The 27263-nt window shown below is 40.9% G+C and overlaps 1 protein-coding gene across 1 annotated transcript in view; it reads left to right on the top strand.

The window, feature by feature from the left end:
- Positions 1–27263, top strand: part of Spata16 (spermatogenesis associated 16) — a 286800-nt gene that overhangs the window by 208321 nt on the left and 51216 nt on the right. Inside the window, exons 7-10 of the mRNA XM_028763601.1 lie at positions 11617–11763; positions 13155–13267; positions 23750–23914; positions 26434–26517. Of these exons, the coding sequence (XP_028619434.1) occupies positions 11617–11763; positions 13155–13267; positions 23750–23914; positions 26434–26517 (509 nt within the window). The remainder of the gene's footprint in view (positions 1–11616; positions 11764–13154; positions 13268–23749; positions 23915–26433; positions 26518–27263) is intronic.

The following is a 27263-nucleotide window of genomic DNA, read 5'->3' on the forward strand; positions in this document are numbered from 1 at the left end:
GTGTGATGACTTGATACCCACCACTGGTCTCTTATTTGCTTTCATCTTCAAAGCTGTCATATTACCATCCTTGACTCCTCACATTTATTTCCAAATAAAATACAAACAATAACCTCTTCTGGTTGTTGCTGTTTTTTTAACTACTGGGGGCTGAAAAGGTGGCTGTGCAGTTCAGAGCACTGGCTTTCACAGCAGAGTTGGGTTTTGTTCCCAGCACCCAGATGGAGATCATGACTGTCTGCCACTCCAGTTCCAGAGGATCTGGTGCCCTCTTCTGGCCTCCATAGGGACCAGGCAATGATATACATATTTTATATGATACACATAAAATAAAGTCATACACATTTCAAGAAAAACCTACTGGGAACCTATATATCAACTTAGAAAAACTGGTATCTTTATAATTTCTAATCTTGCAATTCACAAACATGAGTCTTTATAAATTTCTTTCAATTTGAATAAACATCTTGATTTTCCTTCCATTTATTTGTTCCAAATACTTCAGCTTATTCCTATTTTATTTTCCACTAACACATAGTAGTTGTACATTTATGAAACAGAGAGTGGCATGTATATACTATGTATAATTATCAGAGCATGCTCATGTATGTTCATAGCTGCTAACATTTCTTTGTGCTTAGAACATTCAAAATCCTGAGAAAAAAACATTCAGTGAGTTATTGTTGCTGTTGTTGTGTGTTGAACGGTATCTACAGCAATTTTCAACTTCTCCAACTGAAACTCTATATGTATTAAGCAACAGCTCCTCCTGCCTTCTGCCATCTCCTTCCCCTCTGTCTCTGTGAATGTGACTTCTCTAAGGTACTATGTGGAATCAAGGGATCTTTTATCCATTTGTACCTGTCTTATTTCACATCACTTGACCTCACATGATGTCTCCAAGGTTCATTCATGTTGTCACACACCAGATGTCACTTTCCTTTTATGCATAAGACTTCACTGTAGTATATATACATATATATGTAATGTATATGTATATACTGCATTTCCTTTGCCCGTTCGCTTGTCACTTTAACATGAACTCTTCCCACCTCTAGGTTATTGTGCATAATGTTGTGATGAGCATGAAGCTATAACTGTCTATTTAAGCATCTTCTTCCAATTATTTGGAGCACATATGTAAACGTGAGTGTCAGGTTCCTCTTAAAGGAGCAACCATGTCACTGTCACTTTTCATCACAGACACCCAGTTTTATATCACTATTGGGATCAATAGTGGCACCATCAAGATGTGCTGAACCTTGTTATCTGTACTTGATATAAGAGTTAATGATCCTCGCTCCTCCTATGAGGGGAACATATAAAGGAAATATCCCCAGATATTGAACTTGATGTATTTGTATGTATTTTACATATCACCTCTAGTATTTTAAAGATTCTGAATTACTTATAGATGGATTGAACTTCTAGATGAATCCTGTATAAGGAACCTTTCAGATTCTAAAAATCAGTGCCCTAACTGCAACATAGATGCTTTCAAAGGGCAAGCAGGGGTGCAGAAGAGGTGAACTCACACCATTGAAATGTCTGCATCAAACACAACTTGACCCAACAGCTCTGTATCTCTACTGCTCTGTTTCCATGGTCAACTTTATTCTGAAGCTGTACCTTGTGTTCTACCAGGCAACCTGTCTCAAGTACTGAGTCCTAGACAGAAATAGCACAGTGTTCAAGTGTGTTTTATGGTGTGAAATTGCACCACCCAAAGGAACATGAGTAGCTCATTCACAAACTGCAGCATGTGCAGAGAGCTGAACAAAGAACTGTAGTCAACACAATGTAACACATTGACTGACTCAAGTTCACTGGGTCCTACTCTTTAAAAAGCCTTTAATCCCTGCACTATGGAGGCAGAAGCATATGGTCATTCTGAATTTCGGGCTACCTAAGGCTACATGCTGAGACCATGCCTCAAAAACCATTTTTAAAATCTTTTTACTTATGCATATGCATGTGCTTGTGCGTGTGTGTGTGTGTGTGTGTGTGTACATGATGCAAGTGTGTAATTACAGCTACCCAGAAGACAGTTCAGATCCCTTGAAACTGGAAAGCAGTTTGTGAGCTTGCTAATATGTGTGCTGAGAATAAGATCTGGTCCTCTTCAAAACAGGCAAGTTCTCTTAACTGCTGAACCTATCCAGCCTGGGCTCACTTTCAGAGTAGGGGAGTCATTGAGGAAGTTTTTCAAAGGTTTTGTTTTTTTTTTTTTTAAAGAAAAAAAGGAGGGAGGGGGGGGGGGGGGGCGGGGGGGGAGGGGGGGGGGGAGGGAGGGAGAGAGGAAGGAAGGGAATACATGCCAGCTCCTCAACCAAGCAATGGCCATGCCAACCCTTAAACAGTGCAGTTGGCATGGTGCTGCTATTTCCGTACTGCTCTGGTAAACAGTAAAGGGAAGCGCTGTGTACTTTAACTCTTGCATTTCCTCAGGTTTGAATGACTTCAGTGTAATGAATCCCAAGTGGATTTGACTAACTTCACTGTAATGAATCCCAAGGATTCAATACAGCTGACTAAAGAAAAATTTGCAACCAACAAGGATTCTGAGCAAAATAGAAATGAAATGTATATAAAATTCCTGTGGGGTTACTTATCTTTCTAAATTTTATACAGGCTATGAAAGGAAACTTAAATACACCAAATTGGTCTCAGAGAAGTAGACCAGCAGCCTGAAGTGAAAATGAGGATTCTTGGGAATGGAAGCCAATTTTTTCCTCTTGCATGTGTAACTCTGTAATTATAATGGCCCAAGGGAAAATACAATTTATTATGCAACAATTCATTATTCATATGGCTGGCTCATACATCAAATGCAAAACTCAAAGTATACCATCTATGTGGGGTGTTTGCTTGCTTGGAGTTTGGGGAGACTGGGTCTCACTAAATAACCCCTCCTTACCTCAAATTTGCAGTCTACCTGCCCAGCCTCCAGAATGCAGGGGCTACAGGCATGCACACCCAGATCATCTGTGTCTTTCACAGGAGAAAACCTTTGTATTATTTATGAAGGAGGCCAATGAAGACAACGTAGCTGAAAAGTTGCTGCCTTTTGCTACTTTCTTGCTGATGTGAATTTGTGGAAAAGTTCCAAGCTAGAAGCATTGACATTCAAAAGCATACAAGGTAAAACTCAGATCCAACTAGAGAAGTAGTAATGACGAAGTGTCGGTGTTCAGTGGCGTTCGGAGCATGGCAGAACCTAAACTCTGAAACTGATCAGTAAAAAGGAGGCTCATAAAACTCACAGGGCTCCGTCTCTCAATGAACAATTGAGACCTTTAGAAATGAGATTTTGCTCTAACCCAAAAATGTCAGAGCATTTTGTTATGGACAAAGGGTAGGAAGACGACAGACTCCAGAAAGCAGAGGAAGGAATGAAACATGGAGAAGTATGATGATGAGATACAGAAAGACCTACACGTTCCTCACAGAGATTTTAAATCCCTATGATTTTTCTATTGCTTTTAAACAGCGAGGCAAGAGCTGTTAAGATGAATCAGCAGGTAAAGACACTTGCCACAAAGATTGATTGGCTGAGTTCTGTCCCTGGAATAGAACTCACATAGTAAAGAAAGAATACCAATTCCTCTCAGTTTGTGTGTGACTGCATGAGTGTGTGTGTGCATTCATATGCCTGTGTGTGTTCGTACGCCTATGTGTGTACATAAATAAATAAACAAATGTGAATTTTAAAGAAAAAAAATTTTTTGAAGTGTTCCTTCATGGTCTGTCAGCCATAGTTATGATTAGGTGTCTAGCAGAACACACTGATGATAGGTACTCATAGTTCATACTTTACTGCCAGAGAGTTCACATTTCTTTTTACTGGTGTTCAACAAATACAACTATCTCTGACATATAGATGAGTCTGTTATCCCATAGTCAATATTTCACATTTCTGTTGATCGTTTTCCTTGCTTCCAGGTCTTCTCACAGCATCATCTTTTGTGACCAGATGCCCATAATGCTTGAAAGTTCCCTGAAGAACAGACAGTGTCTGGGGGTCAGCCTCCGTTGTGGTTTGAATGAGAATATCTCCCCCAGTTGGTGATTCCATTTGCAGAGATTGCAGAGATTGCAGGAGACAGTATGTCACTGGAGCAGACTTTGTCATTCCATAGCCTTGTCCTTCCCCAACCCTTTCCTGGGTGGGACAAAATATGATCACATAGATTCCTGACCATCAGGCACGTCTTGTGTTTCTGCCACCTGGCCCTCCCCTCCATAATGAACTGTTTCCTTCTGGAGCTGTACGGCTGGAGAAGCCCATTCCTCCTCTGAATTACTTTTGCAGTGGATTCTGTCTCAGTAACGGTAAAGTAATTAACCCAGTCTGCCTTTGAAACCATTATCTCAACCCAATCAAACTTGCTATGCTGATTCTGGTCTCTGACCAGGGGATAGCCCTTTGTAAGATTAAACCATGACCCATCTGAGCTTGAGTTAATGCAAATCAATCCAATTCTTCCCTACAGTTAGTGACAGAAAGTATATCATATCTCAGAATCAGCAGACACTTCTTCTCATTTGAATCATTCAAAATTTGGAATTGGGGGAGGGGAGTGAATTTCTAGACTCTATTGAAGCACCCACAAGTTCCTGGGGGTTTGAATATGACCTGAAAATGTGAGCTTCTATGTCATTAGGATCTGTTGGTGAGTTAAGAGGTGTCCTCAGGAAACAGCAGAGTCTCTGAAGTTAAGACAATAGATCTCATTCTGAGAGTCTGGAGGAAACAGGTTATACCATCAGGGAAGTCTTCCAGACAAAGTGAGACAAGTTAAACCCTACTGAAAAATGGAAAGTTGAGAGAAAGACTGTGTGCTCTTGGGGTATAAGCAGATGTTCAGAAGCAGGGATAGACACAGGCTGATGCAATGTACAGAGACCTGCCCAAGTGACAGCAGATCTATACCAAAAATAAAATCATGAGCCGGGCAGTGGTGGCGCATGCCTTTAATCCCAGCACTTGGGAGGCAGAGGCAGGCGGATTTCTGAGTTCAAGGCCAGCCTGGTCTACAGAGTGAGTTCCAGGATAGCTAGGGCTACACAGAAAAGCCCTGTCTCAAAAAACCAAACATGAATGAATGAATGAATGAATGAATGAATGAATATAAAAACATGAAACCCAGAAAGAAATTATATGAGATGATACAGACTTGCTTTTGACTTCACCCTCAAAGTTGCAGTCCATCAATGCATGTTTCCAGAGTATGGGAACCACCGGCAGGCACCACCACTTCTAGTTCATATATGTGTTTAAAGTAGAAACATTCCCATCATTTCTGAGCCATGGCTATAATGGTAACTTATCTGGGAGTCTTGATTGTCTGAAAAGGAAGTACTGAAGCTCCTAAGGAAAGATATGACACTGGCGGTGAGGTAAGGAGATGCATCCACATGCAACAGTGACACTGTGAGCCAGATTTTATGTGATGAAAAATCTGAGCAGAAAGATGGCTGGAAGACATGGAAGGAGGGTAAGGTGGGGTGTGGCCAGCACATTCAATGAGTATGTGAAGGAGATGCCATACACTTCAAGGACTCAAGAAAAGGAAAGTCAACAATGGCCTAGATTGAATTTTAAGCCAGGAAAAAAATATTGAATAGTGGTCATTCTCATCACACTGGAAAGCATCAGGGAGACAGGAAACTGTGAAGAGAAAGAAATCAGCTCTGGAAACAAATTTGCTCCATTAGAGGTAACTTTTTGAAATGAGCAAACAATGTCCTGGCAGGCACTAGGAAATCTGTGTTCAAATGTGGTGAAATTTATAACATGTGGCTATAATACTCACTGTCCATATTTTAGTTAGAATGAACAGGAAAATCCACAGACTAGAGAAATCTCCCAAGAGTGTGTGTATGAAGAGAATATCACTGAGTCACAGCGAGCTTTGCGGATCCCTGGAGACGGTAGAATCAGTATTTGTGTCTTAATCTCCTAGTTTGGTTCCTACCACTACGATAAGCACAGGACAAGCAACTTAGGGAAGAAAGGGGTTTATCTGGCTGACAGGTCGCAGTCTGTCACTGAGAAAAGACAAGACAGGAGCCCATGGCAGGAACTGAATGACACAGAGACGACACAGGAATGTTGCTCACTAGACTGATCTCATGGTTTATTCAGCCTGCGTACTTCCACAGCCCAGGATCACCTGACTAGGAGTCCCACCACTCCCAGTGCTCAGAGACCTCCCACATCAACGAGCAAGAAAATGACCTGCATATCTGCTTACAGGTCAGCCTGATAGAAGTGTTTTCTCAACTGTGGTCCCTTCTTCTCAGTTGACTCTAGCCTGTGTCACGTCAATAAAAAACTAACCAGTGCACTGTCTTTTCCTGTTGCTATGTAAAATATCCTGACAAAGCAGCTTAAGGAGAAAGGGTTTAGGCTAGCTCACACTTCAGAGACAGGAAGTCAGGCAGCAGGAACTTGAAGTAGCTGGTCACATGACATGCACAGCCAGGAAACAGAGAGCAATGAACCCATCTAGTGCTGCTCAGTTCCCTTCATCTACACACACAGGTCAGGATCCCAGTCAGGAAATGGTGATTTCCACAGCAGGCTGGCCATCTCATCTCAAATAACACAGATAAGGCATACATAGACGCTCATACCTGTCTCCCAGGTGATTCTAAACTCAAGGCAACAACTGACACTAACCATCACAGCATGTAAAAAACACAAACGGCAAACAGACAAAAATACCAGAAGCATGATTTTAAAAAGGAAGCAGCAGAAATGGAGTGTTCAGAGAGTTTCAATATATTCAACAGCTAACTCCGAGATGTTAGGTTTTCCCTTATTCTGGTTAATGAGCAACTATTTAAACCTCTTTCCCTAAGCATTAGCTATCTTTCATCTGGTAGGAAATAAGAATTGAAAGATAGGATTTTGTAAGAAATGTAATCTTCATGGTCTTTGATAGTATTTTCTTTTAAAGAATCTACTCTCCTGGGGCTGGAGAGATGGCTTGGTAGTTAAGAGCACTGATTGCTCTTCCAGAGGTCCTGAGTTCAAATCCCAGCAATCACATGGTGGCTCACACCATCTGTAATGAGATCGGATGCCCTCTTCTGGGGTGTCTGAAGACAGCTACAGTGTACTCATGTAAATAAAATAAATAAATCTTAAAAAAAGAAAAAAAAATCTACTCTCCTAATGGTCAAAACTTAAAGCCATGTCATACCTGCAAACTGAATTTTCGTAATAAATTTCATCTCCAGTGGTGATAAACTTTAAAGGGATGCACTAAAAGTACCTCTTCCTGACAAGTGTTCTTAACATTACAGGAGTGAAAGAGACATTTTTTTTAAAATCAGTTCTACCAAAGGACAATATAATCTGATTGACTCCCTTACCCATCAGAAGCACAAGAATTTCAGACACAGAAGCTTATGCACAAAGTTGAGAAAAGTTCTCTAATTAATGTTACACAAGCTTCAACATTTGGGAAGTGTGCTGTCGTGTGGGTCATAGACTACGTGCCAGGCTAGGTCTTCACAAACTGCAATGGAAGAATAAGCAAAGGGAAAAACAATCATGCAAATCCTTTCTAAAGTTAGCAGTATGTACCATAGGTCTAATCACAATTTCAAACCTTACATGGAAGTTAATAATTAATCAAATACACATTGGACAAGATGGATACCAGACCAAAAAGTCAAAACATACTTGTATGTTGTCAGCTTGTTGTGAAGTTGGCTCTGTGGCTAACATTAATTTTTCTATACTATCTAATCATGTCCCATAGTAACACTGGTCTCTTCTTATTTAACAAATATTCCAGGCAAGGGAGATCTCCATGTCTTCTGGTTTCTGTTTATCAGGTTATCACATGTCTATCTTGTTTGGGCAATAGCCCAACCAAAACACTTCTGCAGTTTCTTCTGAAGAAAACCCAGTTCTCACTATTGCCATTAGATGTGGTGGTACTACTCCCCACATGCACTCGAATGGGAGAATGCCATCCTTTTAGCATGTGAAGTCTGTGACTCTGCCATGAGTATTTCGAAGATTGATTTTTACTTATATGTGCATTTGTTTGGTGGTGGTAGACATGCCCATGCAGGTAGAGGCCAGAGAGTGACATCAAATGTCTTTCTAAATTACTGCCCACCTGAATTTTTGAGATAAGATCTCTCACTGAACCTCTTCAATGGCTGGCCATCAAGCCCAAGGATCCACCTCTCTCTGATGACCCAGCACTGGGATTGTAAGCACAACTGGCTACATGGATTTGTTTGTTTGTTTGTTGTTTGTTTGTTTGTTTAATCTGGATGCTGAGACTTGAACTCTCTGGTTCTCCTGTTTCCATAGCAACCACTTAACCAGCTGAGCCATCTCCCCAGCCCTCATCTGTAATCTCTTGAAGATCCAGTTTCATAATCTGCAAGGTTAGCCAAAAGACATACCTTATCCCCCATGTGTGGTGAGAGAAAAGAGAATCTTTGTAAAGCATGTGGCACAGAAAAATCCGGTAAATGTCAGTCCTCATTAAGACCCCAATCATCCACCCAAGAAAGACTAAAACATGTTCAATTTGTCTTTGTTCTAAGTTTGAGTTCTGTGGTATTTAGTTCTTGGAAGAATCAGAGTATATTAAACTATGTAATACATATGTTGAATAGATTGCCAATCACTTACTGCAGTTTTCACATATTGTAAGGGAGCTCCATAGAGAGGCTCTGTGCGGCTACCACGTGAGAACATAGAAGGGGTTCCAGGGGTGAGAGAGTATGATGCATATTCAAGTTTCCAAAACTTTAGGCATCAGAACCCAGAGTGATGTGTCACTCATAATCCTAATATTATTGGGGCTGAGCCAGGAGGATTATGAGTTTCAAACTAGTATTGTCTATGTAGAAGAGCCTGCCTAACTAATAAGTGACTTCTCAGCAAACATTCAGCTGATCAAGAGCAGAGCGCCTGGGGAGGGCTATACAAATACATGTATACGTTTTTCAGAGACATATTACCAGTAAAGACATAAAGCTGGAGTTTGATCCTATGTTAAAGACCAATCTTTAACAAAATTGTAATATTCCATGATATTAGGGATTGGTACCATTCCTCTTTCCAGCAGGACTCAGGAGTGAACTAATTCAGCCTTGCTGCTCATTTCATCACCAACTGAGAAAGATGAATGGGGCAAATCTGGCCAACAGTGACCTTCGTTCCCCCCAAAATAGCACAAGATCACCCAATCTGACACCAAGTGCAGTGGCTAGAGTCTCCAGGGTGGACCATCTGTGGGCATGAGACCTTGCTGTCTGCTTTCCTTGGCTAGTTAGCTCCCAGAAAGGTCCCTTCCCTTCCTGATTCCTAAAAGGGTGAGGTGATATCACCCATAAAAACTATGTACATACAACACTTAGAACGCTTCTGGGAAGTTATCCTTGGCTAACAGTGACTCTAACAGTGGATCTTACCACCATGAAGAACTGAGTTTGTTTTAGAGACGTGCTTCAGACACTAAGACTAATCTAACTGCTACAGTCAATGCCACAATCATTTCTGGGTTTTCCTCACATAACTGGGCTTTAAGTTAGCATCTAAAGCAATGTGTTTTCATATATCCCTTCCTCTTTTTGTTATTTGTGCTTATTTTATTTATTCCTCCCTGTCTCCTCTCTCCCATCCGACCCTCTGCTCCCTCAGCCAAGCTCATACCTTGTTCTTGTTTTCCTCTCTTGCTATACCTTGTCTTGTCATGATATCTCAGCTTGCTAGACCCCTTCCCCCTCACTAACAGACTGCCTCCCAAGTTTATGTCACATGTACTCCGGAATCCTCTCTTCTCCCAACTTAAGATGTCTTCTTCACCTTTGACTGTCTTCTCTCTATTCTCATGATCTACACACACACACACATTTTAGTTACACATTTGAGAGAAAACTTTACTTAACATAACAATTTTGATTTTCTTGATGGATGAATTAAATTACATTGTATACACAGACCACATTTTCTTTATCTGTTCATCTTGTGATGGACATCTGTTGGTTCTACTTCTTAGCTACTATAAATACTGTAGCTGTAAACGTGGTTGGGCAGGGATCTTTGTGGTATGTTGATGGTAGAGCCCTTTAAGGATACATACAAGAATGAAATTGCTAGGTCATATGGTTTTAGCATCTTTAGAAATCCCTATGCCATTTTTCCATTGTTATTGTGACAATTTACATTCTCACCAGCAATGAATAAGGGTTTCTCCTCCCCCACATCCTTGCCAGCATTCGTTGCTGCTCTTTTCTTAATGGTGGTCATTATGACTTGGTTAAGATAACAACATCTCAAATAGTTTTAATTCACTTTTCTCCGAGGGCTATGGATGTTTCTCCTAGTATTTATTGGTCTTTTGCATTTCTTCTTTTGAGAGTAGTCTGTCCTGGAAAACTTGAGATGGACTTTGTATTTAATTTTTGCAGTTCCTCACGTGTCCTGTGTATTAATCCTGTCTGATGGGTACTCAGGAAAGACCTTTCCCTTTCTTGGACTGTCTCACTTGTTTGCTTTGCTTTGTAAATATCTTTTCCATTTATTATTATTATTATTATTATTATTATTATTATTATTATTATTCAATCTTTTTTCACAGTTCAGTCACCATCCCCCTCCAGGTCTGCCCTCTGACCACTCCCCATTGCACTCCTTTCCTTTCATGCGGTTTCATTGTTCAGGTGGAGGGTTCCATCCTGTGTGACTGGAGTTTTCCAGAGAGTCCTTAAGTATGTCTATTCTTGAAGTGTTTCTCTTGTTCTCTTACTGCAGTCTCCAAGTTCCAAGTCTCTCTGTTTCTGTCTGTGTCTGTGTGTCTCTCTTTGTGTCTCTCTGTGTGTCTCTCTGTCTCTCTGTCTCTCCCTCTCCCTCTCCCTCTCCCTCTCCCTCTCCCTCTCCCTCTCCCTCTCTCTCTCTCTCTCTCTCCCTCTCTCCCCCGCTTAAGGCAGGGTCTTATGGAGTAGCCTTGGATCATTCTATATACCAGACTGGCCTTGAACTCAAAGATCCACCTGCCCCTGCCTTCCAAGTGCTGGTACTAAAGGCAAGCACCATTCCTGCTTAATGAGTTTCAAGTCTTACATTAAGTCTTTGATGCATTTTGAATCATGTTTTGCATAGCATGAAAGATGATGAATCAAGTTGTGTGCTTGTACATGTCTATAGCCAGTTTCCCTAGCACCATTTATTGTAATTCTCACTCGGTTATTTTTCTATTTCCTTTCATATAATACTATTTCCTTAGTCATCAGCTAGCATACAAAATCACACACAGAAAACTAATCCTTACTATGAGCTGATCCTGAATATCTATTATTGTGAATGGGGAAAGACGACTGTATAATCTGCTCACAGCTTATTACTGTGTTCTGTGGGTATTTATATCACTAAGGAAAACACAAATAAGAGAATAAAATTTTATATATTAGCCACTTGTACTTTTGATGCACATACTTTTACTTTCCATCTTTAATGTCTATACTTATCATTTTTCCAAATGATAATTTACAGTTACAATTCCTAAACTTGGAGGAGGGACCTGAAATGCTAAAACTGCAACCTGACCTCCCCCTCCTGTCTCTGCTGTTTTTCAGATACCCAAGGACTCCATGTACTGCCGCAGACAGCCGACTGGTCATGTTTTCCTCCCCAACAATATCTGTTGACACTTGGGTTCAAAAACAAAGGAGATGGAAAATTTTTGGAAAAAGTGTCAAATAGGAAACTTCCTACCTACACAGGTGATTAGAATCTGACTATACTACTACCTTGCAAAATGGGGTCAAGAATGGGACTCTGAAACAATGCCCAGTTTATAGAAGGGCCTAAATAACCAAAAAAATATTTGTTTATAAGTTGCTGCTAATCTTTCTTATTTTCTTTGTAGGTTGATTAGAAACACATGGGTTTTGATTTCAGGAGAGCTTTCCACCAGGAACACATTGCATACTACCATGGAGTGCTTACTAACCCATTCCTAGCATCCCACCCCAGACACCACTGCCTGCCATAGCCATTGACAAAATAACAGGCTTTCGGGTCTAAAGGACTCAACAGTTAAAGCACTTTCCTCAAGCATGAGAAGCAAAGTTTCAATCCCCAGAATCCCACAGAAATGCTGGATGAGTTTGGTGTAATTCTACTCATGGAAGGAAGAAATGAGATCACCAGAGCAAGTTGGCTACATAGACTAGCCATATCAGCATGCTCTGGGTTTGATTGAGAGGCCTTGCTCAGGATGGAAGCTCAAGGAAGGATGAGTCCTGCCATGAACCTTGGGCCTCCGTGTGTATTTGTGCATACACATACACACACACAAGCAAACAAAAAGCAGTCACACACACACATGCACACATGTACACACAAACACACATGAACTGGGAAAAGAAAAAAACAAAGGATATAGACTTCTATCATTAATTAACAAACATGAAAATTTTGTCAACATGACTAGTACATGAAATAAAAAATGTAGCAATGACAACTCCAGGTCACACAGACTGTCCTCTGGGGTATTAAGCTCTGCTATTCTATTCTCTCTCATCATTCGGGAAGAGATTAAATCTCCTGAAGAGCATATAATTTGATGGTGTTAAATAATTCTGGTTCCAATTTTCAAGAAAACGCTTCATAGAACTGAAATCTCAAACTGCCAGCTGAATTCATGACCAGACTGAACTGATTCCTTGGGCTGTGAGCACATAATTAAGAATTTGTGTTTAGTTGGATACAGAACCCTCTGAGGTGTTCCTCAGCCTCAAGTCACACTCAAAGTCAATAACATCTGCACACTTCAGCAATACCGGAGCAGAGCAAGACAAAAAACACGCATGTTATAACATTTTTTTTTCATATTCAAGACGAACATATTCTGCATAGATGTGTGAATTGTCACAGGTTGGCTCTTAGATCTCTCAATCAAGAAAATAAATGTCAGTTTCTAAATGGTTATGGCCCCTCTGCTGTTCTCATAGATCTTTTACTGTTACACATATGGGCTAGGGATGGGCTAGTGTCTGTACTAAAGATTTCATATCTATTAATATTGAGATATCTGTTTATAGCTCACTAAAGAAAGCATTCTGAAATGGAATTCTGGAAAAATATAAAATTTTATTGTTACAATTTCTAGAACATAAAACTCCCTTCTCTCCACTGACCAGAGAAGATACAGTGAGACACATGGAGACGGTGGGAAAGCGAATTCTGCCAATACTGGACTTCATCCGAAGCACACAACTGAATGTGGGTCTCTGAGGAGTCTTTTTCTTCTGTCCCATGTGAGAATATCAGAAATTCCTAGGAGTGTTAAAAGCTGAAGAAGCAAACATTATGATAGTTTGTTTTCCTTTGGGATTTTTTGTTTCATTTTTTAAGAAAGATGCACAGAAATTCACATTTACACAATCAAACACATTAGCTAGTGATTCCATCCCTTTTCCACGCCTACATATGTTCCAATGTCAAACTGGTGTCCTGAGTGTTTGCCAGACAAATGTCTCCTTGTAAAGCTTTCCTTCTCTGTGCCTTCTGACCATCTAACTCAAGGCTGCCATTAATTCATTTTTTTCTATTTTAAATCAGTAACTGAATGTTAGCAAGCACAATGTTTTCCTTCATCTACTGAGCCACTGCACAGCACTGCCTCATTATCTTCACAGGAACTCAGTTTCACCAGCTTATGCCTGCACTCCCAATCACCTACAGGATGCCACTCTAAACACTGCTGCTTAGCTGCGTCTGACGTTACAGATAAATGATGTAATCCCTCTTCACAATCCAGGGAAAGTGTGCTCTTTCCTCCATCCTGTGTCCTAATGCATCCTACGTATGACCTGGGTTCTTTGACAAACCATATGTTCTTGAACTGAGAATATGCAAAGAGACCGTCTCATTAATACACTATAAAGGCAACAGATTTCTCCTCCTTTAATATTTTTTCAAAAAGCCTTTAGTTGGAAATTTTAAAGATTCTTCTTCTTGCGGCTTCTGTATTACATTTGATTCGATGTTCATAGGAAGAGAACCACGGGGGTCGTCATGATCAGCTACTTAACATCTGTTCAGCAATTACTTGCTCAATAACATCACCAAGCATTTTAGGAAAGCTATAAACTGTCTAATCTATTTGCATGATTTGTAATTTTATAAGTTACAAATAAAAAATTGCGGTGTCAGCTGAATTGCCACTGAAAACCCCCTTCTCTCCAAAACTGTCTCCCACTCAGTTACTTCCCCTTCTAGTTCTGCTGGTAAGGAATCCATCTTTGTTTTACTTGGTTCAGACTGTTGTGCCAATGTGGTATTATTATATTAAAAACTCCCGGCAGGGGCTTGCTTCCCACCTCACTGGTTTATGGTCTCAAATGAAAAGCACACACACAGCCTTTATATTTAATATGCCTTAAGCAGCACAATAGTTGGGCCACTGCCTAGCCTCCATGCTGCTAGAATCTACCTCCCAAAGATAATTCCAATTACTACTTACTAATTTGTATGTTCCATCTTGGCTGATCCTGACCCAGTTGAGCAATCCTCTGGGCTGAGCTCTTCCGGCCATCTTACACGGCTCTGCCTCTCCATTGGGCACTCTTCTCAGCCATGGCGTCTCTCCTCTTCCTTCCTTCCGAGTCCTGGAATCCTAAATCCCACCTGTCTCTCCTCCCCGGTTATTGGCTGCTGGCATCTTTACTGACCAATCAGAATTAACTGGGGGCAGGTTCCCAAAGCTACATGCAGATCCTCTCATGCAAACTAATTTGGGGGACCCCATTAGCATTGAAATAAAAGCAGCTATAAGCCAATGTGCAATAGATCCAGTGGGTTCAACGATAGATGTTTGCTACCATCTTGAGTGGTTGTCCAAGATCAAGATGGCAGCCTAGAGTGGTTCTGGTAATAAAGATACTCTGGATTCTCATAAAGCTACATTTTCACTGCATCCTCATACAGCTCGGAGAGACAGACAGAACATGAGCTCAGGCATCTATTCTCAAAGAGTCCCTCCACCACAGCCTGTTCTGCTTTGTTTTTTTGTTGCTGTGATAAACATCATGACCAAAAGCAACTTGGGAGATAAATGGCTTATTTCGCATTATACCTTCAGTTAATGGTCCATCACTGCGGGAAGGCAAGGAAGGAACTCAAGCTAGAAACATTCAGGCAGGAATTAAAACAAAAACTGGCAAGCAGACTGTCAGTGGATTTGCTCTGGGGCTCGTGCTGTCTCCGTCTCTCTTTGTCTCTGTCTCCCTCTGTGTCTCTCTGTCTTTGTTTCTCTCTTTGTCTCTCTCTTTCCTCTCTCTGTCTCTCTCTCTCTCTCTCTCTCTCTCTCTCTCTCTCTCTCTCTCTCTCCATTTGTATAGAGCCCCAGGACTACCAGATGGTATGGCACTGCCAACAAAGACCTCACATCAATCAACAGTTAAGACAATCCTCACAGATATGAACACAGACCAATCTGATCTAGACAACACCTCGATTGAAAACTCTTTTCCTCCTGAGTGAGTCTTGGTTGTGTCAAGTTGAGAATTAAAATTGAGCAGGACAGGGCCCCACCCTCATAACCTCAACTTACCCTAATTACTTTGTACACAGGCTTCGTCTCCAAAGAGGTTCCCATTGACACTTGAGGTTGAACATAGGAACTAGAAAATGACACACTTTGTCCACAACAGTCTCATTCTCATTAACAATACTACAAATTTTGGATCTTCTTAAGTTTACACTCTCTCTCTCTCTCTCTCTCTCTCTCTCTCTCTCTCTCTCTCTCTCCCTCTCTCTCTCTCTCTCTCTCATCCTCACTATCACCATTGGGTATTAAAGTCTTCACTACCAAGAATCACCGTGTGCTCATTGGTAGCCTCTGTGCATGGCTACCATGGCGGCACCTGCTAGGTGCTATGTGCTGTAGAAATAGTCTGTCTGCTCTAAATCTCTGGTTCAACACCTGCCTTACCTGCTTACTTGTTCAGAAACTGATGATTATGATTTGCTGCTGGCTTGGATCACATGGTCTGTGTACAGGTTGGGACTTTCTAAGTGTTAGGCATTTTTCAGGGTCCATCACAGCTTTCCTTCTCATGTCCCCAAGTATATCCTGACCATTTGGAAATTTTCATAAAATTCCAAATTTTATAAACTTTATTTTATGACTTTATGGAGCTGAAAATATTGACTCCTAACCAAAATTCCAAGATTATTTTTTTTATATCCAATCAATGGGATCCTTTGCTCTGGAATCAGTCTCAGAATAGTAGATGCCAGAAGTCTTGTTCTGTCTCCTCCAGTTATGAGTAATATCAACTTCCTGTATTTGCTTCTGTTGGCAACAACACTAGGAAGACTATCTCTATGGATGTGAGTGGTTGCAAAGGTTCTCTGAGACAGCAGGTATTGGCTTCCAATGTGTAGGCTCCCAAACACTGGCTTTCGGGTCTCGTGGTTGCCCAGCCAGAGCTCCATAAAGCAGGACCAAGTAAAGCTGGCTACAAAGGCAACTTAATTAAGCAAATAATGAGTTGGTGCCTCGAATGTATTGCCACCTGCTACCATTAACAAGCAGTCCTTAATGGTATGTTTTCATCTATTCATATATCAAATACCATGCTTTGAACCAGTATACACTGTGCATTTGCCCTAGTTTGTGACTCTGGTAAATGCAGCCATTTGGTCAAGGTGTGTAAGCACTTTATTAAGCATTCAGGTTCAGGGAAACTTTAATTATTCATGCTGGTTTGGGCTTTGTTTGACAAAAAAGTTGTTACATGGATCTTCCTTTTTCCTTATACGTCTTGTGTACTTTAATTTTTCTTCTAATATGGGCATAGTGCCATATAGTAGTAGTCTCATAGATCTAAAGTCCTTTTCCGTCAATCACTGCCTTGCTCAGCTCCCCACCCACTGGCAAGACTTGTGTCCTCTCCAGCCATGAAGCAGATCTGCTGCCCACAGCCTGAAGCTTCCATGACCACAGACTCTGGCCATGCGCTATTAGCTCAGTACATGCCACAGTGTAAAGGACCCAGCATCCAAGGCATTGCCAAGACAGTGACTGGGGCCTGGGCAACATATCTATCCTGAAGAACCTTGGATTTATCAGTCATTCTTTTTTGTTTGTTTGACTTTTTTTAAATTAATTTTTATTTACATTTCATTATTATTATTATTACATATATTATATGATATATTATTTACATTTCAGATGTTATCACCTTTCCCCATTTTACCCCCATCCAGAAACCCCCTATCCTATCCCCCCTCCTCCTCCTTCTATGAGGATGTGCCCCCACCCATCCACTCCCACCTCCAGGCCCGAGAATTCTCCCACACTGGGGCATCCAACCTTCAAGGGACAAAGGACCTCCTCTCCCACCTATGCCCAACAAGGCCATCCTCCCCTACATATATAGCTGGAGCCATGGGTCCCTCCCTATGTGCTCCCAGGCTGGTGGTTTAGACCCTGGAAGCTGTGGTTGGTTGGTATTGTTGCTCTCATCATAGGGCTGCAAACCCCTTCAGCTCCTTCAGCTCCTCTCTAACTCCTCCATTGGGAACCCCTTGATCAGTTCAGTGGTTAGCTGTGAGCATCTACCTATGTCAGGCTCTGGCAGACCTCTAAGGAGACAGTCATGGTTTTTTTTTCATTTTTTATTGCATATTTTATTTATTTACAATACAGATGTCATCTGCTTTCCCCATTTCCCCTCCCTAGAACCCCCTATCCTATACCCCTTCTTCCTTTATGCTTTTATACCATTTTGATTACATGCATTTATTAAGGTCAGTTCTAGGTTGAGGGTCTAGCAATACAATATATACAAATAGTCAAGGAACAAGCAAGACGATATATACAAATAGTCAAGAAAAAGCAAGGCATTAAACTCAATTACGTGAACACTCCCGTGATCGCTGTTTCTAAAGGTTTATCAGGATGACCAAAGTATTTGAGCCTACTTCCCTGTCCTAGCCCAAGGTCATTTTCATGTTTGAAGCCTACTTCCTTGTTCTAGCCTAAAATTTAGATTCCTATCTGAAAGTACTTCTTGGTTCTTGGCTAATATTTAGATTCTTGCCTGAAATTATTTCTTTGTTCTAGCCTAATGTCAGATTCCTGCCTGAAGCCTACTTCCTTGTCCTTGGCCAATGAGACAGTCATTCTTTTTTTTTAAAATAATTTATTTATTTTTTTCAAATTGTAATTTATACTCATTCACACAGGGGTTACAAACACAGAAAGGCAGAATGTGGGGAAGGGGATGACACTGGAGTGTGGGTGTTCAGGGGGAATACAGATATCTTTTGGAACAGGGTATCGGCTCGGTAAGGGTTCAGGGGACAGGTCGCTATGGCTCTGCCTATGATTCGCTTGTCCTTATCTAAGTTGGTATTATCTGCCAGGGCTACCTATTTACAAGCTCTATGACTACTCAGGCTGGTAAATTGTCACAAAAACTGCCTGTTTACAATAGCTTATAGCCATCTGTTTCAGTGTTTATCCACAGAGATCCAAGACTTGGTGGTAGTATACATGTATGACAGGCCTATTGCTGATTTTAGGCCTATGGCTGATTTTAGGCCTTCAGTGTATAAGCAGGGATACCCCTTCTCTAAGTATAGATGGGCTGTGGCGAATCTAATCTTGCAAAGGCAGGGATAGAGGCCTGACCTCCAGTAATTGAAGGGAACCTTGTAGTGGCTCCGGTCCCCCGAGACAGTCATTCTTAATGCAGTGATTCAGACATGATTTTGTATGTCCAGTAAGGCATCTATCAGATGGATGGATGGATAGATAGATAGATAGATAGATAGATTCTTCATATCTAATCCCAATTGCCAAGAAAGTAAGAAGGATGCTTTGTGTCATATATCCTCAGAGATTTTCTCTTTTTTCTCAGTCTTTTATTTTATTTTATTTTATTTTATTTTATTAGATATTTTCTTTATTTACATTTCAAATGTTATCCCTTTCCTGGTTCCCCCTGCTGAAATCCCCTACCCTATACCTCCTCCTCCGCTTCTATGAGGGAATTCCCACAGCCACCCACCCACAGAGATTGTCTTAAACTCACTTAGACAATGTTACTTAGTGTAAGTGGCTTCAGAGTATAAAAATAATATACATTACGGCTTTAGCATTCATTAGGATGCAGGAGACCCAAAAGACAACATTAATCTTTGACATAATGCTATGATCAAAACCGGTTATACAACATTAATCTTTGACATAATGCTATGATCAGAACCGGTTATATAATTTTTAAGCATTATCACACTTACATTGTCACATAAATGATGATAAATATGTGAATGTTTAAATAATACTTAGACAATGCCAAGAAGTATCTCATGATACTTTCTCTAAACATATTAAATATTAACATATCTATAAACAGGAGGTATATATCCAGCATCTTTATTTAGAGAAAAAGTTAACATGACAGCGCACTAAATTATAATAATATAGTAACACTAAGTTATAATATCTTTGCAAAATTTTTCACTGGCTACTTTAATTTCAAATTTTCTTATAGTGAAATAAAAGGCTACATGTTTTGTTCTCCACAAAATAAATACATAAAAATAGGATAAGAATATATCTTCAAAGAAGCATATTAAATATAAAGTGAGCATAACAAAGCTTTTTCCTAAATCCTTGCACAGATCATAACTAAGAAATTTTCTTAACCTGAACACTGAAGTCAGACAGAGAAGTCTGGTAATAAAAAGAGGCTGAATGCTTTGGAGGTGGGACACAGAAGTCCCCTTGTGACGCTCTGCGTGTGTGACGCTCTGTGTGTGTGTGTGTGTGTGTGTGTGTGTATGTGAAAGAGAGAGAGGGGGAGAGGAGGAGAGGGAGAGAGAGAGAGAGAGAGAGAGAGAGAGAGAGAGAGAGAGAGAGAGAGAGAGTCCAAGGGAACATGAATTTTAGCCACTTGCATGAGTTGGTAGACAGCAAAGATGGAGATCTTCCCTGGGCTGAAGGAGATCCCTGTGTTTCAGTCAGTGATATCCTTTACACTCTGAAACAGGCTTAGTTTATGTGTCTACATAGATGGCTTTTCCAGGCACACAATGCATAGATAAACAAAGATGTTCTGATTTTTTACAAGCTATAACCTAAAATATTAAAGCGTGAATATCAACCCTTCACAACCCTCCAGCATCCTTGCATGAGTGCTTTTATTTTTTTTTTCTTAATTCCCCGCTTCTCAAGACCTTAGTCCTAAGATCTTCAGTTTTTCTATATGGTACTATGCCTTTCCACTCATGAGCCCTGGTGGCTGTTGGCAGTCTTGAACCGTCTACACTGTTTTTCCTGGCCAAATGCTTAAGAATTCAAATCATAAAATCTCTTGCGGTACATGAAGCTTTCTTCACAGGGTGACTTACCAAAAAGTGACCTAACTAACAATTATTTAATAACTCATTAATTTTACTTTTAATTTCTTCCAGATAACATATTTAAAGTTGTTTACATATGCACGTGTGAAGGGAATAATAGTATATACTTCCTATCTGCTCTCTGTTTGCAATGTTTCTATATGCTATGCCAAATGGAAATACCCTCCAAAGGCTAGCCTTTGCCTCTCATAGGATTAGACTGCACACTTATTTGCTCAGCATTTATCCATAATTGCTGCTAAGTCCAGGTGATTCTCTGCCAGAGCCTTCATTTGAACTTGCTATTTGCCTAACCTTCATTGCACCCAGGTGAGGTTTTAGCTTCAATCTTGGCCACTTTATTATACTCTCTCCAGAAACTCAGGGGCCATTTGATGGCTTCTAACGTTTTACCGGGAGCGCTCACGCCCTTCCCCAGGACTAGATGCTTACCCTATTTCCTTCATTTTCTGCTATTTCCTTGATTTTTCTTACAGCAGCCACATTAAAACACCCCTGCTGACATCGGATATTGATGTTCGTCTTTTCCCACTCAACCTTTCAAAAGACCTCATCCTGCATATACACAACATTGATCTATAGCTTCCTGATAGCCAGAATTGCATTTGGTTGTGGGGAAGGGAGGGGTGGGTGACTATGAGCAGACACATAGGTTCCCTCCCTGGGATCTCATTCATATGGAGCACTTCCTGTTTTGTTATGCACCCAGCAATCAGGCTAACAAAGCACTGTTGCTTTCAACTATTTTTATTTTCCTGGTGTTTTGGAAAATTACACTAATAGATTATGCTCCCTGCGCGCTGCGCTGCCGTCGACTCTGTTCTCTGAAGCTGAGTCACTGCAGCGGTTCTCTACAGCTAGCCCCATTGTTTCTTTTAAGGACAAAGGAAGCAATTGTTCTTCTGTAAGAAAATACGGTTTCTTCTTCTGACTTGCTTTGCTCTGTTTGACAAAATGCCATTGTTCAGGGACCATGTTGCAAACAGCTAGCTGTTTCATCAGTTCAGGCAAAGGATCTCAAACCCACCGTCTGGAATCATCATTCCTAGAAGTCCGTAGAAACAACTAATCAGAAACAATAGCTAGAAATGGGAGGTGTCACTTGGACAGCACAGGTGGCTCTGGAGGAGAAATCAAGCCAAAAGAAGGCCCAACCTTCGTTCACTTCCATTCTAGGCTAGTGACACCTTCTCGGGCTTGCTGTCAGTCACAACACTGCCATGACACTTGAGAGCAGCACTCTCTAATTTCAAGTTGACGTTCAGATGATCAGCAATACTCATTTCTAACAATGTGTTTTCTCCTTAGAGGAAAATTTTAGGAAGAAATCCCGTTTTTCCTTCCAAGGAGTCAGTTGATACAAATTCACAACCTAAGATAGTCCCTACCAGATACTAAGCTACAGGAAATGGTGTCACCTAAACTCCTGCTTGAGATGTCTGGATATGTGGGCAGGTGCCTATATAATCCTTATTTCTAGGGCTAAGCAGCAAACCCAGGGACTCACTGAAAGAAGCAAGGGCAGTGCTAACTGCCTGCTTAGCAAACACACCAAAGACTCTGCTGTAGCTAGTCCAGAAGTCTTGTGTGAAGGATCCTGGTCACCAGCTTTGATCTTGAACACAGTAGCTGCCAAACACCCTCATAACCCAGGAAACACTCAAGGCTTTACATTTTGATCATAATATGCACCCCTCCACCTCACCCCACCCCCATTCCCACCCCCCATCATGTGTCTTTCTTGAAAAGAAACCTGGGGATTTTATTACAAGTTCTGTCTTTCCTATCAAGCATTACAACCTGTATTTGACTTTGCAGAAAAGGTGGCAACTTCTCTTCTGTGCCTGGCAGTAGCGAACACATAGGAGAGCCACCCTATCCTAAGTTGCCACATTTTCAGTAAACCAGAGATATGCATATATCCATAAGGGGGGAACACTTTACAATGAATTGAACAGTCCATCACAAGATGGATTGTGTCAGTTATTGAAACAGTAGCTCGAGGGGCTAGAGTGAAGTTCAGGGCCAGGATACAACCAACCCACGGGAGAACTATCGGTAAGGGCAGAGCTGTTTGTTGAAATTTCATAACCACTATCTTTGACATGCATGAGATAACAGGTAAACTCTTAATGGATATGACGCTTTGATAAATGTAAATGAAGTCACCTTCAGGAGGTCACAGGCCTGTGAGAGGACAACTGGGAGAACCCAGGGGAAATTTCCATCAAGAGCCTACATCATTAATTCAGGGCAACTGGAAAACCCATCTCAACAGGCCTGCTATGAGCTACCCTTCGGGTATAGCCACCTTCTTGAGAGAAATGAAGAGAACATTTCTGAGTAGTGAATTAGTTAAACTGCTTTGGCTCCTGGTGGGTTGAGCTACACCCGCCTCACCCACCTAAGAGCCAAATGAAAGACACACACACACACACACACACACACACACACCAGCTAATTTTGATATTAAACCTTGACAAGCTCAATGGTTGGGCACTTCTAAACCTCCCCACGGCTAGCACACTCCAGTATTTTTGGCTTAACACTTTCTAAATCTATATTTTATCTTTGCTGGCCTGTTACCTTCTAGGCAGTCCCCCATAGGGACACTTTCCCTTTCCACCTACATTCCTGGATGATTTCTCTCTTGCAGCTCTTAAATCTGATCCTGCTCCTTCCTATGGAGATTCTCCTTCTCCCCTCCTCCTTCTCTCCCTCAGTCCCTCGCCAGCACAAGCTAAAGTCCTGCTCCTGTCTCCCTGCCCAGCCATTCCTATACAACAATTCCTTATTACCAATCGAAGCCAGCTGGGTGCAGGGACCCTCAGTGTCTGGAAGCACAGCTTTTGGGAGCCAAATTAAAACAAAGCCTTAGAACCAATTCTCAAGTGATTCTCAAGTGATAGAAGGAAACGTGCTTGTACCAGATCCTGTTGCTTTCAAAAGATGTAAATAAGCCTGGTATGATAGTATATGCCTTGAATCCCAGGAGAGGGAAATGGATCTCTATGAATTCAAGGCCAGCCTAGGCAATGTAGACAGTTTCAGGCCAGCCAGGGAGACTTGGTATAGGCAAACAATAAATAGGTAGATAGATGATAGATAGATAGATAGATAGATAGATAGATAGATAGATAGATAGATAGATGAGAGAGAGAGAGAGAGAGAGAGAGAGAGAGAGAGAGAGAGATAAACAGACAGATAGATGATAGATAGAGAGATAAAAGATAGTGTATTTTGCCCAACCCTGAATTGGCTTCAGTCTGAGAGGTCTGGTTCTGTGCTCTTGTTCTGAAACATTCCTTTTTCCTGTGAGACCAGGGGAATTTCCATGCATGTTCAGGTGTGATGGAGAAATTGCACTATGCCAGCCTCCTCAGCCGACTGCAGAGAGTGAAGGAGCAGGCCCAGGTGATCAATCAGGCAATGGCAGAGCTGGCAACCGTCCCTTATCTCCAGGACATCAGTCAACAGGAGGCGGAATTGGTAAGTATTTGTTTCTCTTTGTTTAAGCTTTCACAGGCCCTGAGCCAACTGAAGACTGATGGGGGCTGAAAAGGCTTGTGGTAATAACTGTGGTCTGATGGGAGACGCCAGACCTCACCCAGCATTCTAATGAAGACACCGGAAGTTAAGGGCAGTGTGGATCTATGTGCCTGCTTTCCCTTTTCTTTCTTCCTTTTTGTATATTTAGCAAGAAGCTTATAATGTGCATAAACATAGGAAAGAGCTAATTATCCATATTATATATAAAGTTTTCATTTCAAATGTGTGTGTGTGTATATGTTGTGTAAAAACACATTCAGAAAACTAGATATCTTGTTCTTGTACAGACCCAATCAAAAACTACTTAAAGGAATAGTTTAGAAACAATCTTCAAACAGATGTGTGTATTATAACCATAATTAATATTAGAAATCATACCACCTCATTTGAAAAGTAATTATTGAACAGTGTGCTGTCCATTCAAGGAGAGGTCTGGAGAGCCTAATGTGTCACGGGGAAGGGCTCTTTACTTTGAAGCTTTAATTGAGAGTAGCTAAAACTAATTATAGACTTGAATTGAATTCACAGCACAAGGATGAGAACAGCCCGAACTGATTACCTGTAATTTTCAGATAACTAAAGGAACCCTCCCTCTTTGAGCTTCTATAGATATAATGAAGAAATGAGCTTCCAGTATTTATAATATTTATCTAGACTTTTTAAAAGTGTATTAAATAAATACTTATCTTAAGAATAAACATAAGTGTAACAATCTGCCTAGCCCACTAATAATGTCATGCATACTAAAGATGAAACCAGTGCAATAAACCTGTTTTTCCAGGAATTTATAAGTCCAAACAAGTAATGACACTGCCTCACCCATTCTGGTGGTATGCAGAACACCCTTTAAAAAGCTGTGCTCATCCTGCCATCCAGGCAGCATTCAAAAGCGTGGGCAGTGTTTTGCTTTCAAAGGACATCGTGTATAGCCAATTTTAGATGATTAAGGCTCCTCAAAGAAAAGAGAAGCAAAGAAAATGCCAATTTAGAAAGGAAAATGTTGGTTCTATCTTCTAAAAATGCACATTCAAGACTTAAATGAAAAAAAAAGGGGGGTAGAGAAATTCCCTGAAGAAAGCCTCACACCTGTGAGGATTCCCTACCCCAGAAATGCTTGGATTTCAAAATGTGCACCAACGGCTCAAAACCAACATCATCAACATACCTTCCAAGTGTACAATTTCTTCAGTAGCTTATACTTTATAAAATGGTATTTTGTGGGATATTTTTATATTTTATACACTCCCAAAATGTAGAAAGGTAGACAGATGAATGACTGAATGGTAGGTAGGTAGATGGATAGACAGATTGATAGATGACAGATACACAAGCAAATAGGTGTGCGCATACAGCCCCACCCACTATTTGACCAGTCTGCGGCTTTCATCACTTTATGCCGTAGATTTTACTTTCCAGTTTCCAAGTAAGCGTCAGCCTTAGAAAGTAAGCCCCAACCTGACCTTGTAGGACACTGTGAAAACAGAGGCTGTTCAACATAGGCTTTTTGAGGGATTCTGCTCCCTGCCTGGTTAAGCTCTGCAGCACCAGAGAGATCATGCCGAGAGATCATGCAAGGGTTAAACATTCAGGATCATGTGTTCTGATGCAGCTCACCCACTGTGAAACTTCTTCTCACTGTCTTGCTCAGTGGGGTTTTGAACTTGGTTTCCTCTTGCCTCAGCCCCACCCCCACCCCCGCTGCCAAGACTGTTCTTTGGCTGTTGAGTTGTTGTTCATTTCTTCTAAGACAAAGTCTCAGGTAGACCAAACTCACCACAACTTGAGGCTGCTCTTGAGCTCCTGATCCTGCTGCCTCCACCTATCAAGTTCAGGGATGGCAGGCACGCACCACCACCCCTAGCTCATCATATTCTTTTCAATTGGAGTAGAGCAAATGGCTTTGTGGTAGGTAAAGTGTGAAGATTCAAAGGGACTTTTTAAAACAAAAGAAAGAAAAAAGCAGAAGAAAAAATAGTTATTTCAAAACATTAACAATAGTAAAAGAGTTTAAATGAACGAGATTGTTTTAAGAGGCAATAAAATATCGCAGTTCGAGTATCGTCCTCTGGAGAGCTTTTTCATGATGCCTAGAATTATGATACATTAGCCTCAGGAGAAAATGCTAAAACACATTCATGTACTACATGCCGTTTCCTGAGAGAATTAACTTCTGCCATCGTTCTTTACAGCCCAGATCTGTTTTTAACAAAACATCAGCACTCACTACATTAAAACCTATATGCTTCCTACAAATTTCGAGGAGGACTCTTTCCATTGTTTCAATAGCAGTCTTCAGTAATGACTGGAGCAGAGTCGAGGTGGCCGTCTTCATTGTGCAGAATATGAGTAATAAAACCATCAGCATACAAATGATTTTTTAATTAGGTTTTAATCTGTGTATTTAGAGAAGTTATTTCTGCGCGAATTCCATGCTGATAATTTTTATCTTGGTATCACAGCTGCAGTCACTAATGGCAGACGCCATGGACACCCTTGAAGGAAGAAAGAGTGATAAGGAGCGTGTGTGGAATACAATCCAAAAGGTAAAATTCTGAGCTGAAGGAAAATACATCTTATCCTCTGAGAAAATGTCCACCTTGGGTCAAATCTGTCTAGAAGATAAAAAAGAAATGAAAGAAGTCCCTGGGGTTGTTTTCAGTCTGCTTTCTTTGTGAGGTGAATGCAGCGGAGAAAACTAGAAGCGTAACCAAAACCAAGGAGGGTTTTTGGTTTTTTGCTTTGTTTTTTTTTTTTTAATTTGTTCCTATGCACTGTGGTCATTGTACCCACCATCCTTTCCAGAGCATGCTCCTTTTCACTTTCTACTTAAATGACTATTTCTTCATTATATATATTTACTTGATATATACATATAAATATATATTTTATAACATATATATACATATACATATACATATATATATATACACATATATACATATATGCATCTCCGAGCCCTGGCTGGCTTCAAACTCAGAGAACTGCCTGCCTCTGCCTGGGATTAAAGGCATGTGTCACCACTGCCTAGCTTGTAATGACAATTTTAAAAACAATTTTCCTTGGAATTTTCATTGATTTTTCAACTACTGATTTTTCTTTTGTTTTGTTTTGTTTTGTGTTTTTTCCAACTCACTTCGGATGCATTGGCTACAGCCCAGATCAAGCTCCAGAATCTCACACATTGGTGGGTTTGGTCAGGGAGAAGCATACAGGCTAGTGGCTCGGGGCAACATTTATGGAGAGGCACCTGGCCCCAGGTACTCAGGAGACTTGTGTGACAATATAGGTC

Source organism: Grammomys surdaster, unplaced genomic scaffold (genome assembly GCF_004785775.1).
Source record: "Grammomys surdaster isolate TR1022 unplaced genomic scaffold, NIH_TR_1.0 62, whole genome shotgun sequence".
In the NCBI taxonomy this organism is placed as follows: domain Eukaryota; kingdom Metazoa; phylum Chordata; class Mammalia; order Rodentia; family Muridae; genus Grammomys; species Grammomys surdaster.